Genomic DNA, 19074 nt, shown 5'->3' with positions numbered 1-19074 from the left:
TGAACGTCTATCTCTTATTATCTCCATGCCAAGAATTTTCTTTGCCTCACCCAGATCCTTCATCTCGAACTCCTCCTTCAGTTGAATCTTCAACTTATCAATTTCTTCCGAATTCTTGGAAGTTATCAACATATCATCAACATATAGGAGAAGATATATAAAGGAACCATCATTAAGTTTGCGCAAATACACACAATGATCGTATTTGCTTCTCTTGTACCCTTGCCGCAATATAAACTTGTCAAATCGCTTGTACCATTGTCTAGAAGATTGTTTCAATCCGTACAACGATTTTTCAAGTTTGCATACCATTTTTTTTTTCAGCAACTTTGAATCCTTCTGGCTGATTCATGTAGATTTCTTCCTCCAAGTTTCCATGTAAAACGCAGTATTTACATCCATCTGAACTAGTTCCAAATCCAACTGTGCTACCAAAGCCAACATAATTCTAATGGAGGAATATTTTACAACTGGAGAAAATACTTTATTGTAATCAATTCCCTCCTTCTGAGCATATCCTTTGGCCACCAATCTTGCTTTGTAGCGAACATCTTCTTGGTTAGGAAATCCTTCTTTCTTTGCAAATACACATTTGCACCCAATTGTTTTCTTTCCCTTCGGGAGATTGGCCAATTTTCATGTATGACTCTGATGAAGGGACTGTATTTCTTCATTCATGGCAATCCTCCACTTATCTTCTTTTGAACTTTGGATTGCGTCTTTATAAGTGGTAGGAACACCATCAGCTACAATTGAGGTTGCGCAAGCAACCGTCTCTATGAGACGAACAGGTTTTGTTATTGTCCTTTTTGGCCTGCTGGTTGCTATTCATTCAAGTTGTTGTCGAGGTTCCTGAGTTGGAATCTCCCTTTCTACTGGCTCTTCTTCTAGAGGGTAATCTTCATGAGTTTCCTCCTCTGCTTCTTGTGTAGGAAAAATAATTTTTTCCTCAAACTCCACCTGCTTTGATGCACCACCAGTTTGTTTGACATCTTCAACTGTCACCTTATCTGTTATGGCAGATTCATCAAAGGTAACATCTCTACTGAATATAATATTCCTTGTCTCTGGACACCATAAGCGGTATCCTTTGACTCCAGAAGTAATCCCCATAAATATAGCCTTCTTTGCTCTCGGATCTAATTTTGACTCTTTCACATGATAGTATGCAATTGAGCCAAACACGTGCAAAGAGTCATAATCTACAGCAGGTTTTCCATACCATTTTTCAAATGGTGTCTTGCCATCAATAGCAGCATATGGTAGACGATTAATGAGGTGGCATGCATATGTAATTGCCTCAGCCCAAAATTCTTTGCCCAAGCCAGCATTGGACAACATACACCGTACCTTCTCCGGTAAAGTCCGGTTCATACGTTCTACCACTCCATTCTGTTGTGGTGTATGTCTGACAGTGAAGTGTCGGACGATGCCATCATTTTTACAGACCTTATTGAAATGATCATTTTTGTATTTACCTCCATTGTCTGTGCGAATACACTTGATCCTCCTGCTTGTTTGATTCTCCACCATCGTCTTCCATTTGAGAAAAATTCCCAACACTTCATCTTTCCTCTTCATTGTATACACCCATACTCTTCGGGAAAAATCATCAACAAAGATTACAAAATAGTGCTTCCCACCCAATGAAGGTGTTTTGGAAGAACCCCAAACATCAGAGTGTACATAATCCAAAATGCCTTTAGTATTATGGATCGTTGTACCAAATTTAACGCTTGTCTGTTTTCCTTTGACACAATGCTCGCAAAACTCCAAGTTGCAAGTCTTTACGCCTTTTAACAATCCTTGATTAGATAGAGCTTTCAAGGATTTCCCTCTAGTATGTCCCAAGCGCATGTGCCATAGCCTGGTTGCTTCTGCCTCTTTGTCATCACTGGATGTCACTGTTGCTATCCCAATAACTGTACTACCACGATAGCGGTACATGTTCTTGTTCTTCCGATTGGCCTTCATTACCACTAGTGCACCGGAGCATATTCTCATCACTCCATTTTCTGCAATGATTTTGAACCCTTTTGATTCTAGGGCTCCCACAGAGATGAGATTCTTCTTCAAACCCGATACATATCGAACATCTGTTAATGTTCTGATCATTCCATCATGGCTCCTTAATCTTATTGAACCAATGCCATATGAGGTAAGAGGGTTGTTATCCGCTGTGTGGATGACTCCATATTCTCCTTCTTGAAAATTCTCAAACCAGTCCTTGTTGGGACACATATGATAGCTATAAGCCGAGTCCATCAACCATATGTCTGATGATGTTGATAACTCTGTTGTAACTAATGAGAAGTCTGAATCATCACAATCAGCTACATTTGATTCCATAATGGTCTTTCCATTGTTATGTCTGGCCTTATTCTTCAACTTCGGACAGTCTTTCTTCTAGTGCCCCTTTTCTCAACAAAAGGCACATTCATCTTTGCTGGGTCTAGATCTCGACTTGGATCTTCCCTTCTTAGTCCTCGTTTGATTTTGAGGACGACCCCTCACAATTAGTGTTTCTCCTTCTCCGCCCTTCTGTTTTTCTCTCTTTCTTTGTTCATAGCTGTACAAAGCCAAACAAACTTCTCTGAGAGAAATTTTGTCATTTCCATGGAGTAGAGTAGTTTCAAGCTGCTCGTACTCATTAGGAAGTGACCCCAACAACATCAAGGCCAAGTCACCATCATCAAAAGTTGCATCCATATTTTGCAAATCTGTGACCAACTTATTGAAACTGGTGATATGTTCATTCATTGTGGTACCAGGAACATAGGTGAAGCGAAACAGTCTCTTCTTCATGTACAATTTATTTTGACTGTTTTTCTTCAAAAATTTATCCTCCAGTGCTTTCCATAATTTACTTGCAGAAGTTTCCTTTGTGTATGGATATTTCTGCTCTCTAGCAAGGTAGGATCGAATGGTACCGCAAGCAACACGATTGATAATTTTCCAATCTTCTTCTCCAATAACATCTGGCTTCTTTTCTTCAATGGCAAGATCTAGCCCTTGTTGAAAAAGAACATCTAGAACCTCGCCTTGCCACATCCCAAAATGTCCTGACCCGTCAAAAATTTCTACCGCAAATTTCGCATTTGACACAATTCTTGTCATAAGCGAAGATGCCAACGATGACGTATTATTGACACTTGATGTAGATTCTTCTTGTTTACTGTCTCCCATTTTGACACAAATATTATTTAGTAGCTGACGACACAAATCAAGATTATTTCCTTTCTGGTGTGGAAGATCAGACTAAGCTGCAACCACAGAGCATACTCAGACAGAACCTTGACTCAGTTACCAAGATAGATCTTTTCTGATGTGGAAGATCAGACTATGCTGCAACCACAGAGCATACTTAGACAGTACCTTGGCTCTGATACCAATTGTTGCGGAAGCCAAATGTATATAGTGTGAATGAGTCACAACTACTATACCAAAAATTATGACAACCACTAAATAATAAACAAGACAATAAGACAACAATAAAAGAACACCAGAATTTACGAGGTTCGGCCAATTTTGCCTACTTCCTCGGACACAATCAATATTTTATTCCACTCCAAAATTACAAGTGAAATAATACTAAAGAGAGAAGATACAAATGCCTTAAGAAGATAAAAGGCAAATGAGAGGTGTATTTAAATCCTAAACATTAGGCCTCCTTTTATAGGGTGAAATTCTCATTCAAAATTGTCATCCACCGATGTGGTACTTTTGCCAATTTCAACAAATCTCCACCTTGGCAAAATTCCACATCTTCAATTTTCTCTCAATAACAAATTTTGGTTGTGTCTTCATCTTCAATCTTTAGTGTTCAACAATGTTGATCAAATCCAAACAATGTTGAAACTTGACCGCAGTCACCACTTTTGTCAGCATATCAGCAGGGTTCTCCGTAGTATGAATTTTCTTCACCGTGACTCCACCTTCTTCTATGATTTCTCGTACGAAATGATACCGAACATCAATGTGCTTCGTCCTTGCATGATAAACTTGGTTCTTCGCTAATTGAATAGCACTTTGACTATCACAAAAAATTGTAATATTTTTTTGTTCAATACCAAGCTCCTTTAGCAACCCCTGAAGCCAAATTGCCTCCTTCACAGCCTCCGTAATAGCCATGTACTCTGCCTCTGTTGTAGACAAAGCAACTGTTGACTGCAAAGTAGACTTCCAACTAACTGGTGCCTTTGCAAAAGTAAACACATAACCAGTAGTTGACCTTCGTTTGTCCAGATCACCCGCAAAATCTGAGTCACAATATCCAACTACAGACCGATTGCCTTCCTGCTCAAAAACTAACCCAACATCTACAGTACTATGAATATACCGTAGAATCCATTTCACAGCTTGCCAATGCTCCTTTCCTGGATTATGATATTGTGGATGGCAAGAAATTCAAAGATGGTTTTTTGTATAAATTAGTGTCATTTAAGTCAATCAGTAATAAGATTCAGCCAACTTGATGATCTTGAAAAATTTCATGCAGCCAAGGAGAGAGTAGATGACAACAACATTAATGCAGAAAGTTGAGGATGAAAGAGAAGATCAAGTATGAAGAAATATAAAAGGATGGGTTTTGAAAGTTGAGGATGATATTGTTTATATCAAACCAACAAATGGAGATCTGCCTCAAAGTTGTCTTGAATTCAAGAGCAAAGAATTGACCAAACTACTTGAGGATAATGTCTTTGAGGTTGCATATTGTGAAGAATCAGTATGCCTAGCTAGTAAAACTTATAACAACAAAAGTAGAAATGAGGATGTAAGATCAGGATAAATAGCCAATTTCAGACCTCCACCTCCTAAAAAAGGACATGGATTTGGAAGAGTAAGGCGCGACCCATTGGTGAATGCTCGAATTAAGATCCGTCAAGGACCTTATCATGGGATGGTTGGAACCGTTGTAGAGGTTAGAGGGAGTAAAGTTGGGGTAGAATTGGAGGCTCAAATGAACTCTATTTATGTTAATCGCAATCAAATTTGTGAGAACGTGAATGTAGAAGTGAACAATTCTGGCTCTGGTTTAGGGGGTGAGACTCCTATGTATTGTGCAAGAACTCCAATGCGTCCATTGCTGACTCCAACAAGAGATTCTTCTGCAACACCTATTCATGAGGGAATGAGAACACCTATGCCAAGTAGAGCATGGAATGGTTACTAGCTAATTGAAGTAGTCTTTAACATTCTTCTAGTTCGTACTTGTTCCTAGTTTTCTTCCGAATGTTAATATATTTCCCATTACGTTTATGCAATATGGTTTTGTCGTTCATATATCGAAGTTATATTTATATTAATATCAATTTTTAGCATGTTTAATTCACTTGTCTTGGTAGCATCCTAAATGTATGACAATGAGCAACTACATTAATGGTTAGAACAATCTGGTTTCTATATTATTCCAGCTCCCAAGTGATGGACCTCAAACATAAGTTGAGATGTGTTATGTCTGCAAAAATAGAATTTTATGTGTGTCAAGATCAGAAGAGTCGGATCTAACGGAGGAATTTTTAATCCTCAAACTTAATGTTACAATTTCTTGCAACATTCATAAAATTATGATACTTATGCCTTTAACATAAAAATCTTCCCTAATTTTTACCATGTATGCTTTATAATAAAAATCCTCCTCAAAACTATATGTTACAGTTTGTACAACATTGAAATCGTTATGATACGTAATGCTTAATTGCTTATAATCCAAATCCTCCCAATTTTAACCTGCATTTCGATCATTTTTATTCCAGATCAAAGAAAGCACCGGGAGATTCCCGCCAAACAGAATATATTAGCTATATGAACTTTCTTCATATTTTGGTATATTTCAAAAGGAAGAAAAAATGACAGAAGAAGAAAAGTTGGTTTATTAAAAACACATATTACAACTACATTTGTGTTACATACAGTATAAAAGAAAGTCTAGTATAGGATTCAAAGCCAAAGGGAGAAAGATGATCGAGTTCGCAGTATTGATTACTAATATGAAGAGGAAACAGAGGAAAGGAATACCGCTATTACAAACAATAACAAGGAAAAAGGGACACTTGAGCTGTATAGGGGGTATAGGCCGCTGGCCATGAGAATACCAGTGGAAGGCAGAATTCATAAGCTGCAACTTTCAGATCAATCCAGAAGCTCGTGAGCCCAAGACAGCACATATATGAGAGTGATAATGTAACAGTTTAAATGAATCTAAAGTGACAAAGTTGGTGCTACTTCGAACTCATTTCAGCTGAGCGAAACTTCAATTTCTCATTCTAGATGTCCCAATTTCTGTTTTTACATATACAGACAACAGCAGAGTTTCCTGGCAATTAACTTACTGACACATGAATTATTTACAAAGGGAAATCTATGACACCAAGAAAATGAGAAGCTTTTCGCACAGTATTTAAACTAACACAAAGTCCGAACATGAGTGCTTAGAAAACACCTAGAACAAAACATCTAAGCGACTGATGCACTGTCCAACCTGGTCAAATGTTAGATGATTTACTTTAAGCTTCTCCATAACATTTGCGTGTATTCCTTTTCTAATCCAATGCATCCACTTCTAGCAAAAAGCCAGGCCTGAAACTAAGAGTAATTAGGCACCTGGAGATGGAATTGAACAGAAACATCCGTAGGTTGATAAAAAGAGTTCAGAAACGTCCGTGGGTTGATAGAAAACAGAGTTTGGCAACATAGGCTTTCAAAAATACAGCAACAGTGTTTTGGGACTCTTCCAATTTGAAAAGAACAAAACTGTAAAAAGGCATGTGACACTCATATGACTACTCTCTCAATGTTTTGGAAAAAAATGTGGCGGAACAGCAAGGTGTACTGATTTTGAAAGCTTCTAGTAGCCAAAGTGCAACCTTATGAATAACTATTGATACTTCTCTACCAAATGCAATGGAACCATACTTATTAGAATTAAAGAGAGTTTAACCCTCACCTTGTATTATGCATTCTTTTGCGTGTTACATCGAATGTCTCTAGCTTGTTAAGGACGCAAGGATAGCCGATTCATTAGAAGTTATCCCGTTTCGGTAATCTAACCCCTTCTTCCCAATTGCACATATATGTACACGCATTTCATATTTCCCAACTAGCTCAAATATGCAGATATCTCCCATCTGGATGTCATTATCTCTGACAAATGCCGACCATCCTCCACAAAATGTGTGCAGCGTTTGTACCTTCATAGTCGGAATTGAATTTACAGTCCAACAGTCTCCTTTCAAGTTACGAAGCACGATCTCCGTTCTGCAGTTTGGGAGGTGTTCCATTGAGAACTGATATGGAACTTTCTGTTAAGAGAAATAGAAGGCTCTCAGAATATGAATTTAAAGCAAACAGTACCAGAAATGCCACAATACCCAACACCTTAAATTGGCCTAAGGAACAATTATCAACAGAAATATGTCAAGATTTACAAACATTCTATGGTAGAATTTCTACCCCCATATAGTGAAAATGTTATTATGCCCTCAAAAAATAATAAAGATAGGGAAAAGAAACAAATACAGCAGCAACAAAAACCCAGTAATAATCTCACTAGTGGGATCTAGGAGGGTAGAGTGTACGCAGACCTTACCCCTACCCCGGAGGGTAGAGAGGCTGTTTCCGAGAGAAGATCTATAACAACAGCAGAAACCAGACAAATAATATCAGCACTGTAAGAGACAACAAATAAGTGGAAGGACAATAATTATGGTAATAATAAAAATTGAAAATCAAAATAGTGTGATGAAACAAAAACCGCTAGCAGTCCTAGACAAAACACTATCAGACTAGCCGGAACAACGAGGAAAAAAAACGGTCAACTACCCTCTAACCTATAACCTTAATGCTCGACCTCCACACCTCCCTATCCAGGGCCATGTCCTCGGAAATTTGAAGTTGCGCTATGTCCTGCCTGATCACCTCGCCCCAATACTTCTTAGGCCGCCCTCTACCTCTCCTCGTACCTGTCAAAGCCAACCGTTTACACCTCCTAACCGGGGCATCTAGGCTCCTCCGCACGTGCCCGAACCATCTAAGTCTCGCTTCCCGCATCTTGTCGTCCATGCGAGCCACGCCCACCCTCTCCCGAATATCTTCATTGCTAATCTTATCCAGCCTAGTGTGCTCGCACATCCATCTCAACATCCTCATTTCGGCTACTTTCATCTTCTGGATATGAGAATTCTTGACTGGCCAACACTCAGCCCCATACAGCATGGCCGGTCTAACCACCGCTCCATAGAACTTACCTTTAAGTTTCAGTGGCACATTTTTGTCACACAGGACTCCAGACGCTAACCTCCATTTCATCCACCCCGTCCCGATACGGTGCGTGATATCTATTTCCCCATCTCCCTGGATAATTGACCCTACGTACTTGAAACTCTCTCTCTTAGGGATGACTTGCGAGTCAAGCCTCACCTCCACATCTCTGAACTTGCACTCCAAATATTCCGTCTTGGTCCTACTTAACTTGAAACCTTTAGACTCCAGGACCTGCCTCCATATCTCCAGTCTCTCATTAACGTCGTGTAACGACCCAACCGGTCGTTTTGAGCATTTGCACTTCGCTCAATAGTTTACGGGCGTGAGTAGCTCCGTATCAGGTATTTTGACTTGTGTGAATCGTCGGTTTTGATTTTCAGGTTATTCGGGACTGATTTGAAAGAATGATTCTCAACTAGGGAGCTTTAAATTCGAAAGAGTTGACCAAGTTTGACTTTTTAGCATTTGACCTCGAATTGGAATTTTGATGGTTCTGTTAGCTCCGTTGGATGATTTTTGGACTTAGGAGTGCATCCGGATTGTGATTTGGAGGTCCGTGGTCGAATTTGGCTCGAAATGGCGAAAGTTGAAATTTTGGAAAGTTTGACCGGGAGTGGACTTTTTGATATCGGGGTCGGATTCCGATTTCGGAAGTTGGAGCAGGTCCGTAATGTCAAATGTGACTTGTGTGCAAAATTTGAGGTCAATCGGACGTGATTTGATAGGTTTCGGCATCGGTTGTGGAAGTTTGAAGTTTCAAAGTTCATAGATTTTGATTTGAGGTGCGATTCGTCGTTTTAATGTTGTTATGTGTGATTTGAGGCCTCGCGTAGCTCCGTATTATGTTATGGGACTTGTTGGTACATTTGGACGGGGTCCCGAGGGGCTCGGGTGAGTTTCGGACGTAGTTCGGATCATTTCAAATGGTTTTTGGATTGCTGGTTTTTCTGTTGTTACCTGTTGCTTCTGACGTTCTTCGCGATCGCGAAGGCTTGGCCGCGATCGCGAAAGGTGTTTGGTCAGTGGAGCTATTTGTTCTTCGCGTTCGCGCTTCTGTGGTCGCGTTCACACTGGATTGAAGATTGTAGTCTTCGCGTCTGCGTCCATGGCTATGCATTCGCGTAGTGTTGAGCGGGGGTTGGTCAGTCTATATGGATTCTTCATCGCGTTCGCAGTGAGTCGTCCGTGATCGTGGAAGTCTGGTAGTGTGTTTCATCGCGTTCGTGAGGGTTTTGCCGCGAACGCGTAGTGCAAAGTGAGGCAGTGTGGGTTTGTACTTCGCGAATGCGAGGCTTCTACCGCATTCGCGTAAGAGGATGCCTGGGCAGAAGTACAAAGAACTCTATTTCGAGGGTTTCGGCCATTTTTACATTTTTGGAGCTATGGAGTTCGGATTGAGGCGATTCTTGAAGCAATTTTCATCTTGTGGACTAGGGTAAGTGTTCCCTACTCATTTTTTATTTTATATCACGACTCTTTTTTATTTTATATCACGACTCTACCTTCGATTTTGGTAATTGGATTGTGAATTTTATAGAGGAAATTGGGGCTTTTGGCCTAAAGTTTCATAATATGAATTTTTGAGTTTTGAACATCGAATTGGAGTCGGATTTGAGTGAAACTAGTATGGTTGGACTCGTAATTGAATGGGTTGATGAATTTTGTAAATTTTGTCGGGTTCCGAGGTGCGGGCCCGGGTTGGGCTTTTGGCCGGTTTTGGGCTTTTGATTCAAGATTTGATCTTTTTCAATCGGGATTGGTTCCTTTAGCATTGTTTGATGTACTTGAGTTGTTTTTGGTTAGTTTCAGGCCGTTCGGAGGTCGGAACGCGCGGGATGGCATCTTTGGAGCATCGTTTGGCTTGCTCGGCATTAGTATTGGCTTGTTCGAGGTAAGTAACTCTTCTAATCTTGGAGCAGAGGGTATGAACCCTGAATATACATGTTATGTGTTTGGTTTTGAGGTGACGCACATGCTAGGTGACGGGCGTGTGGGCGTGCACCGTGTGAATTGTGATTTCCATTATTTCTATGGTACTGTGTAGTTACCTGAACTTGTCTGAAATCATGAAATCTCTATGTACTAGAGTTATCGAGCTGTGATTATGTTAGAAACCATGTTCTAGGCTACATGCTTATCCTGTTGGGACCCACTGAGGTCATTTCTGTTGTTGAGTAATCTGCTTTGATTGCATTACATACTCAGTCATACGCATTCACATGCATATCATATCTCAGTCTATGTTGTTATTTATTGATGCATCATATTATTGTTTTTGGGCTATTATCATGACATTGTGAGCCCGACAGACTGGAGAGATTGATGACTGAGTGAGGCCGAGGGCATGATTGTGAGGACGATTATGGGATCGGGCTGCACGCCGCAGCGGGTAAGATTGGCTTACTATAGCACGTCAGTTGTCCGTGCAGAACGTCAGTTGTACGTGCGATTCCAGATATTCATATTATGACACGTGAATTGTCCGTGCAGCACGTGAGTTGTCCGTGCAGCACATGAGTTGTCCGTGCGGATAATAGCGCTTGGGCTGTAGGAGCCCCTCGGAGTCTGCACACCCCCAATGAGCGCAGGTACCTACTGAGTGCGAGTGTCGAGTGTCGAGTGCCGAGTTCTGAGTGACTGGGAGGACTGAGTGAATTGGTACTCTGAGAGTATGCATATGATCTTTATCACTGATTTGCATCGCATTTGGCATGCACACTTGACATACAGGCATAGAGATGCATTTTTCCTCATGTTGTATAGTATCACGTCATTTATGACTTCTCACACATGTTGACATATGGGCATAGTGATGCATTTGTTTTACATTGAATATTTGAAAGAAAATGAGACATCTTAATCATTATTGAAAGGATTTTTGGGAAAAATCACAGATTTCAAACTTACTCGTATTTTGGCTTTTTCGGTAAAAGATTTGGGTTTTTACTGAGATACTTGAAAAGAAATGTCTATTTTTCTGGAACTGTGAACGAACTGAACATTTTATTTCTGAGATACCTCTTTTGTTACCTGTACTATGTTGTTATGAACTGTTGTGGAATATTGGTGTTGGACCCGACCTTTGTGTTAGCTCGTCACTACTTTCAACCTAAGGTTAGGTTTGTTACTTATTGAGTACATGGGGTCGGTTGTACTCATACTACACTTCTGCACCTTGCGTGCAGATATTGACGGCTGACGTTGTTGTGATCGATGGGAGCCAGTATTGAAGATGTACCTGCGTCCCGGTTGTAGCTGCCTCTTGTTCATGGCAGCCTTAGATCTATAAAACTCTGTTTATATACTTTTCAAACAGATGATGTATTTACTTCATTTCAGCTTTGTAAACTCTATTCTTAGAAACTCATGATTTGTACTACCAGTCCTTTGGAAACGTATAAGATTCAGATAATTTCTTTTGAATAATTGTCTTATTAATATTATTGGAATTGGATAGTTGTTAATTGGCTTACCTAGCGGGTTGGGTTAGTTGCCATCACGACTAGTTGGATTTTGGGTCGTGACACGTCGCCTCTCGTCTCATCAATCAGAACTATATCATCAGCGAACAGCATACACCATGGCACCTCCCCTTGAATATGGTGTGTCAGTGCGTCCATCACCAGGGCAAATAGGAATGGGCTGCACGCAGATCCTTGGTGTAACCCCATAACCACCGGAAAAGGCTCCGAGTCACCTCCCACAGTCCTAACCCGAGTCTTAGCTCCATCATACAAATCCTTTATCGCCCTAATATAAGCTACCGGCACACCTTTCACCTTCAGGCATCTCCAAAGAACGTCCCGAGGGACCATGTCATATGCCTTCTCTAGATCAATAAATATCATGTGCAAATCCCTCTTTTCCTATCTCTGTACTATTCCACCAAACTCCTGATAAGGTGGATAGCTTCCGTAGTAAAACGACCTGGCATGAACCTGAACTGGTTTTCTGATGTAGACACTGCCCTCCTTACCCTCCCTTCCACCATCATTTCCCAAACTTTCATGGTATGACTTAGTAACTTAATACCCCTATAGTTGTTACAATTCTGGATATCCCCTTTGTTCTTGTACAGCGGGATCATCGTACTCCACCTCCACTCATCTGGTATCCTCTTCGTCCTAAAAATAACATTAAACAGCTCAGTCAGCCACTCCAAGCCTGCTCTACCCACATACCTCCAAAATTCTACTGGAATCTCGTTTGGTCCGGTCGCTTTGCCCTGGCTCATCTTACGCATTGCTCCCACGACCTCCTCCACCTTAATACGACTACAGTACCTAAAGTCTTGGTGACTCTCAGAGTGCGTCAATTCCCCTAACACAATGTTTTCGTCCCCCTCTTCATTCAGAAGTCTATGAAAGTACGACTGTCATCTCTGCTTAGTCTGGGCCTCTTCCATCAATACACGACCTTCCTCGTCTTTGATGCACCTCACTTGATCCAGATCACGAGCCTTCCTCTCTCTCGCTTTGGCCAACCGAAATAACTTCTTGTCCCCACCTTTACCCCCCCAGTTCCTCATACAGCCGCCCAAACGCAGCAGTCTTAGCCTCCGTGACCGCTAATTTCGCCTCCCTCCTAGCTTCCTTATATCTTTCTTTGTTCGCCCCAGAGGAAAGAAACAAATCTGACCAATATTACTTCTTCCATCTTATTTTATGTGACGGTACTAGGCACGAAGTTTAAGATCTTATTTCGACATAAATTTGTATTAGTATTAGTGAAGAAAAGTATTAAAATAGCAGTTCTTTTTAAGTATTAAAGTAGCGGTTGAAAAGTTTATTTGATAGAAAAAACATCATATTGAAGTTTAAAATGTGAACAGTTGAATGAAACTGAAATATCTAAAATTGTGGAAGTTGTATTAAAATGGAATTGTGTTAAATGTTATGGGACATTATCTTCTCTTAAATGCATTTACTTTTATGTATGACCAATAAAACATAGACACCACTAAATTCATAATTACCTTTTTTTAGGTTCAAAAGGTTTATAACTACCCTTATAGGTCTCACTACAAAAAAAAAAAAAAAAAAGGTATCACTACCAAGATTCACATCGTTCACAAAGAGCACCTACAATTGCCTTGCTTATAAGCAAAAATTGAGGCAGAAGATTCACTCGGATGACAATTTTATGATTTTTGTAGTTGATCGTATGTTCTGTTAGAAGGCCCTTATCAAACAAGAACATTCTGTTAGAAGGCAAAGAGGGTTCAACTACCAAACACATCAGCTCTATAAAGAGGCAAAAGAACATATCTAGAAGAACAGTGTATTGTCAAAGCTCAAAAGTGAGTGCACATAAATATTTTAGAACATCAAGAGCTACAAAATAGCACTTGAATTCTGACAGTAATTAACTTTGTACTCTTCAAATGCATTAGACACTAAATTAGGTGTTAAGTCCAGTAGGCATCTAGATTCTACAGGGGAAATCATTCGTCATGTTGGCAAACAATGTTTTGACATATAATTTGAGAAATAATGAATGAATCAAATGGGATGGAAAACGTCCGGACAATAACAATATATAAAAAGATATAACATGCAAAAAACTACTCACCAGAGTGTAAGAGCCACTAATATTGAACTTTTTCATGATTCTTACAAAATGAGGAAAATTAGAAATGAAAGATTCAGCAGCTAATTTCTCTTCAGGTACTGATTTCATTGACATGCAGCTTTTGGTGAAAGAACCCTGTTTATCCTGAGCAGGTTTCCTGATTACTGTTCGAGAATGAAAGTTGAAAAGTTATTCATGTGTTGTGTGAGGAAGGACAGCTAAAATAAGTTAGTTAATCACCGTGTGAATTCACCTGAATCTCCACTGCTAATCTTTGACAAACAGAGCTGATGACTCTTCAACATATTACTATGTTTCTCTTTGCCATGAGCAGATCCTTTTTTAGCAAATGTCTTGGCCTTTGCTACCTGCTGTAAACAGTGAACAGAATTTTCTCCCACTTTCGTCAACTTACATCCAGAAATTTTAACCGAGGTGGCAGCATAATCAGCAGCTAGTTTAACTACCTTACTACTGTAATCATTTCCTTCCTTTTCCACCCTCAGAACATGCACGCGCAATTCACACTTACGGACAAGCTCAAAGATGCAGATATCTCCCAAATAAATGTTATTGTCGCGAACAAAGGATAACCACCCTCCGCAAAAGGTATGTGATGTTTGTACTCTTGTAGTCGGGATTGAATTCACGGTCCAAGTTTTTCCCTTTAAATTGTGAAGTAAAATCTTCACTTTGCATTTGGGTAGGTGTTCTGTGGCAAATTGATAAGGGATGTTCTGTCAAGCAAATATGAAGGAGATCAACAAACCAAGTGATGCTTGTGCAGGTGGCGAAAGGAGAATAAACTTGTCTAATGCAATATTACTCCAAACTAAACATCAAATAAAGCCAATGTTCTCAGAGTGAATCATCTCCTAAGATGAAGCAAATCCAACATGGAAAAGCTTAGGCATACAACAAATCAACATAATGATACAGAAAGCTACAAAGGGAACTGAACGCCACAACTACCTTGCTGGATTAGATTGTTGTAATATAGACAACAACAACAACAACAACCCAGTAATAATCCCACTAGTGGGGTCTGGGGAGGGTAGAGATATAGTCAACAACAACAACAACAAAAAAGATGGCAACATCAACAAAATAGCCTTGTGGTTCAATATAAAATAGGCAGGTTAAGGACAAATATGCAGCTATTAAAATAAATAGAAACATCAGTGGGCAGTTCAGATATTGTTGGCACACAAAAATATAACAAGCTAAACAACTTTACCACGTTGCACATAATTCTCAACCACAACATTCCTTATTGTCAAAGAAGATATGACAGCTCATTCAATGCAGTCATAGATAGCAAGAAATGTTGAGGCAAGACATTACAGAAGCTAAGATTACTCATAATATTTTGTAGTTGCACCAAGAATCACAAGAAATGTTGTTTTAGAGAAAACAGAAGACCTACTCACCAGGGTGTATGAACCACTAACGTTGAATCTCTTCATAACTTTCGTAAAGTTGGGGAAACTCGAGGTAAACGAACGGGCAACCTTTTCTGCTTCTTGTGCAGACAACCACATAGGTTCTTCGGAGGTACCATTGCCTGTTTTCACCTCTGCTTTAGATTCAAAATACAATAAATTTTCCAAATTTGTAACTGACAATTTTGCAATATAGCTGTTGCTAACAACTGAATTTCCTTTCTATTAAGAAAACAGAAAGAAAAAAAAAGGATAATTCGTAATAGAAATGCAGGGCAACAACGTATACAAATGCTTTGCACTATAAGAACTTACATTACTAAGTGATAAAAACCTAAAATATATCAAAATATAAGTGTCTCCTCCAACAGTTTAAATTTTTAGATGAGGTGGTCACACAATTCAACATGATATCAGACAAAAACCTTGAGTTCAAGTCTCACTAGTCACTGAACGCAAAAAGGAAAAATGTTCCAACGTGCACCCAGGAAAAAGAATCAGGCAAACACCTGTGGAAGCTTGTCGCAAACCTAAATATACAAATAGAAGTGTTCGCTCCCTTATAGCTAAAGCTTCTAGATGAGGCGGTTGCAATTCAATGGGAAATATTGTTGTTTACTAACTGACTTTTAATAATTAATAGGAATTGTAACATCAAATTGGGCTTAATTAAACTTCTGGCAAACTCAAACAACACTTCTCAAACTAGAGAATCGAACTGCCAAGAATAATGTAATAAACTATAATCTAACCATTTACCTGAGTTACTGCAGACAATCTCTGTTTGAGATGGCACAGCGATGGTAACTGTATTGCTTGATGCATTTCCAGCATTCTCCATTTCATTCAGAAAGCTAGAAGCATAAATTCTTCCATTTGAGCAAACTGCGTCTTCTGCTGTGCATTCGGAAGGGATCTGAGTGCTTCGCATTTTCTTAGGAACACCTTCAACAACGCATTCTAGTAAAGCTGAGTTTCCTCGGTCTCTTTTTTTCAAAGCAAGATTGTACAAGTTTGTTGCTCCTTGACTGCAGTCAGCGTTATAAGCAGCTTCCTTCTCACATGAACTTTCATCAAATGCTAGCACAGTGAAATGCAAATCACCGTCATATCTGAAAACCAAAGCATCCCCACTTTCAAGGCAGTGATCTTTAACTAATGAAGCCCATCCATTGTGGAAGAATAAACCATCATCTTGCTGTATTAAGTCCATAGGCCAAGAATTTCCACTGGGACCCACCAAAAATGCTGTTCCAGAAGCTTTTCCTTCCATATGTTTAATGAATTTTGATGGAATTTTCTGCAACAGAGAATTCAGAACAGTTAATGAACTTTGCAAGAGTTGACCAATCTGGTCTTTTTCAGCAAAATGCTAAATATATTGCCAAAAAGATCAAGTTAGTTTCTTAAGAAAGACTATGAACTTCAACAACATAACTCGTCATTGAATGCTACATCAATTAATCTCAATGGAAAATACCTCTGTTTTAAAAGGTGTTTCTGGGGCGAGCCCCGGGGCGAGGCGTACCAAAAACACCCCGGGCGATGGTGTGGGGCGAAAGTCTCAAGAGGCGTACGCCCTGCAATTTGGGGCGTACGCCCGGGCGTTCGGGGCGTACGTCCGGGCGTTCGGGGCGTACACCCGGGCGTTCGGAGCGCGATTTTTTAGTAAGGTGTAAGCCCTAGAGAATGTTTTCAAATTAAAACAAAATTTGTTGAATTAGTCCTTCATATAATACTAAAATTCTCAAAAGTCAGTTTGGTAATTACTCAAAAGGTTAAAAAAGGAACTCAAAAGTATTAAATTTAAAAGTAAAGACCTTTTTTATTGATTTAAGCCCTAATTCATGGTTTTTCCAAATTTGTATCTTGTCCGCTAGTCTGCTAATATCTCCCAAAAGCAACAAATGTTTAATTTTTTTTACAAATACAAAGAGAACTACATTTTTCTTCATAGCAGCAAATTCAAAGTTCAAATTGCAGGTTAATCATCCTTTTTGTTCCTTCATATAGAAAACTTTATTCTTTTAGACTCAAGTTACTTGTGCTTGTAAGTAACGTATATATAATAGATTGTTTTGATTAGTTTTTTGTGGGGATGGAGCACACATATATATAGTTTTCTTCAATTTTTATGCAATTTTACCTGTTTATAAATATTAACTGTCATTATATTATTTTATAAAATATTAAAAATTAAATACCTATGGGGCTTACGCCCCGCTGAGGCATTTGTAAAACGCCCCGCCTTACGCCCACGCCTTTTAAAATACCGGAAAATACCAATAATCATCTCCAAAGTAATATTCGTCAACTGCTTGGTTTCGAATTTCGATTATATATATCAAATTACAAGTCATAGCATCTCAATATATACATCGCCTCCAGAAGGCTGATGAGAAGGCCAAGCACATAGATAAACATAGTCTGCACGGGAAGGCATCCATGATACGTCTCACTGAATATCTATGGGCAGCAGTTAACACAAGAAGTTCAAGCACACAGACAAATGCAGTCAACACAGAGGCATCTGCTCTATTTCCCATTGAATATATCCAGTTGTAGCTTACCAAATATAAGACTAAGTTCCTCAGTTGTTCTTATAATAAATCATTTCATTATTTAAAATGCAGGAGGCAAGTCGTTTCAAGAGCAATGTAATTCGAAACATCCACACAAAACAGATACTGAAGGGTGCTTTATCTCGATCCAATCTTTTCTTTAGGAACAAGAAGAATAGGGCCGCCTACGTACTCCTCAGGAGGTATCACAAGTTAGCCCTATGTAGCTCATTGCTATGGAAACCACTGCATTCTAAGTGCTAACACCTCAGTTTAGAAAAGATTATAAAGTTTGTTAAACTTAAACATCGAATGAACCAATGTCTGATACATAGCACATCCAATACTCATATAGGTATAACATAATTGTTTACTAAGTGAACTACCTTCAGTTTAAAGTACTCAACAAAAAATATTAACTAAAACAGCAGCTAAATAAAAAACAATAATAATGCAGCAAACAGGAATGTACCAACAAATTGTGAAGCAACTAATGCTTACCAATGTTTCAGAATGGATTGAAGGGTTAAAACCCACAAGAAAATGAGGCCTTCTTGCATCCCACATTTCTGTATTAGTCTCCTCTTAAACCTAAATTTTGAAGTTAAAACCCTAAAGAACCCCAAAAAAAATTCTTCAATTCCATTTTTCTTAGAATGTCATTTATGAATCTGGGAATGTAAAATTAAGTAAACAAACAAACACAAAGTAATCAAATTCATAAAGCAAATACTGAAAATCGAGAAAAGTGAAAATTCGATTCACGCCTAAAATGGAGAAATTTTAGGTGAAATTGGAGTAACAATTTCTGCATAGAGAAATGACACGAAAGAGCTGGCGGGGGTGGGGGGTAAGTGAAATTCCTGTAGTACCCATTGTGAGATGAAGCGTGAGTTACACGCAGAACAAATTGTTTGGTTTCTGCAGTAGTTGAAGGGCTGTGACGCGTACGTGGAAATGAAGGCGCGTTGGTCAAGTGAAGAAAGAAAGTACAATACTTGTGATGTTATGAATTAGATCCAAGGTGTCAAAAAAGTTCCAAATTTCCAATTGCCATTTTCCCATATTATTAATTTTTTTTGGAATTAAAAAGGGCCAATTTTACTTCGAAAAGAGATATTAATACAAATGATAATTAGGATTTGGATGACAAAATTGAATAGCATAGTTGAGAAATTAGAAAAGGCAGAATTGTCTAAATGGCACTTATATTTGTGTCACTTTGTCATGTCGGTCCT

The 19074-nt window shown here is 39.1% G+C and overlaps 1 protein-coding gene across 4 annotated transcripts; it reads right to left on the bottom strand.

Annotated features, from left to right (window-relative positions):
* Window positions 1-6242: 6242 nt before the first annotated feature.
* On the bottom strand, window positions 6243-18851 carry LOC104086000 (B3 domain-containing protein Os01g0723500-like). Of its 4 annotated transcripts, none has more exons than XM_033653347.2 (8): window positions 18338-18851; window positions 16035-16575; window positions 15264-15409; window positions 14301-14570; window positions 14087-14201; window positions 13834-13997; window positions 6947-7301; window positions 6243-6579 (listed from the first exon to the last, which is right to left on the bottom strand). In XM_033653347.2, exons 1-7 carry the CDS (start codon window positions 18401-18403, stop codon window positions 6987-6989), a joined length of 1617 nt encoding a protein of 538 aa, XP_033509238.1. In that variant the 5' UTR covers window positions 18404-18851; the 3' UTR covers window positions 6243-6579; window positions 6947-6986. The 4 variants fall into 4 exon arrangements, with proteins under 4 accessions (XP_033509238.1, XP_070056315.1, XP_009588428.1 ...); XM_070200214.1 differs by having other exon boundaries at window positions 6243-6585; window positions 14087-14204; window positions 18338-18850; XM_009590133.4 differs by having other exon boundaries at window positions 14087-14204; window positions 18338-18850.
* Between the last annotated feature and the right edge of the window lie 223 nt (window positions 18852-19074).

Source organism: Nicotiana tomentosiformis, chromosome 4 (assembly GCF_000390325.3).
Source record: "Nicotiana tomentosiformis chromosome 4, ASM39032v3, whole genome shotgun sequence".
Taxonomy (NCBI): domain Eukaryota; kingdom Viridiplantae; phylum Streptophyta; class Magnoliopsida; order Solanales; family Solanaceae; genus Nicotiana; species Nicotiana tomentosiformis.
The sequence above is the reverse complement of the archived record's forward strand: the minus strand, read 5'-3'. Positions and strand labels throughout refer to the sequence as shown.

Excerpts from the sequence above, each read along its gene's own strand:
- LOC104086000 (XM_070200214.1), bottom strand. The coding sequence starts at position 18,403 with ATGTGGGATGCAAGAAGGCCTCATTTTCTTGTGGGTTTTAACCCTTCA. Across the intron at positions 15,410-16,034 it reads GATTGTCTGCAGTAACTCAG|AGGTGAAAACAGGCAATGGT; the intron begins GTAAATGGTTAG and ends AATCTAAAGCAG. Across the intron at positions 14,205-14,300 it reads GAAATGATTACAGTAGTAAG|CAGGTAGCAAAGGCCAAGAC; the intron begins GTAGTTAAACTA and ends CACTGTTTACAG.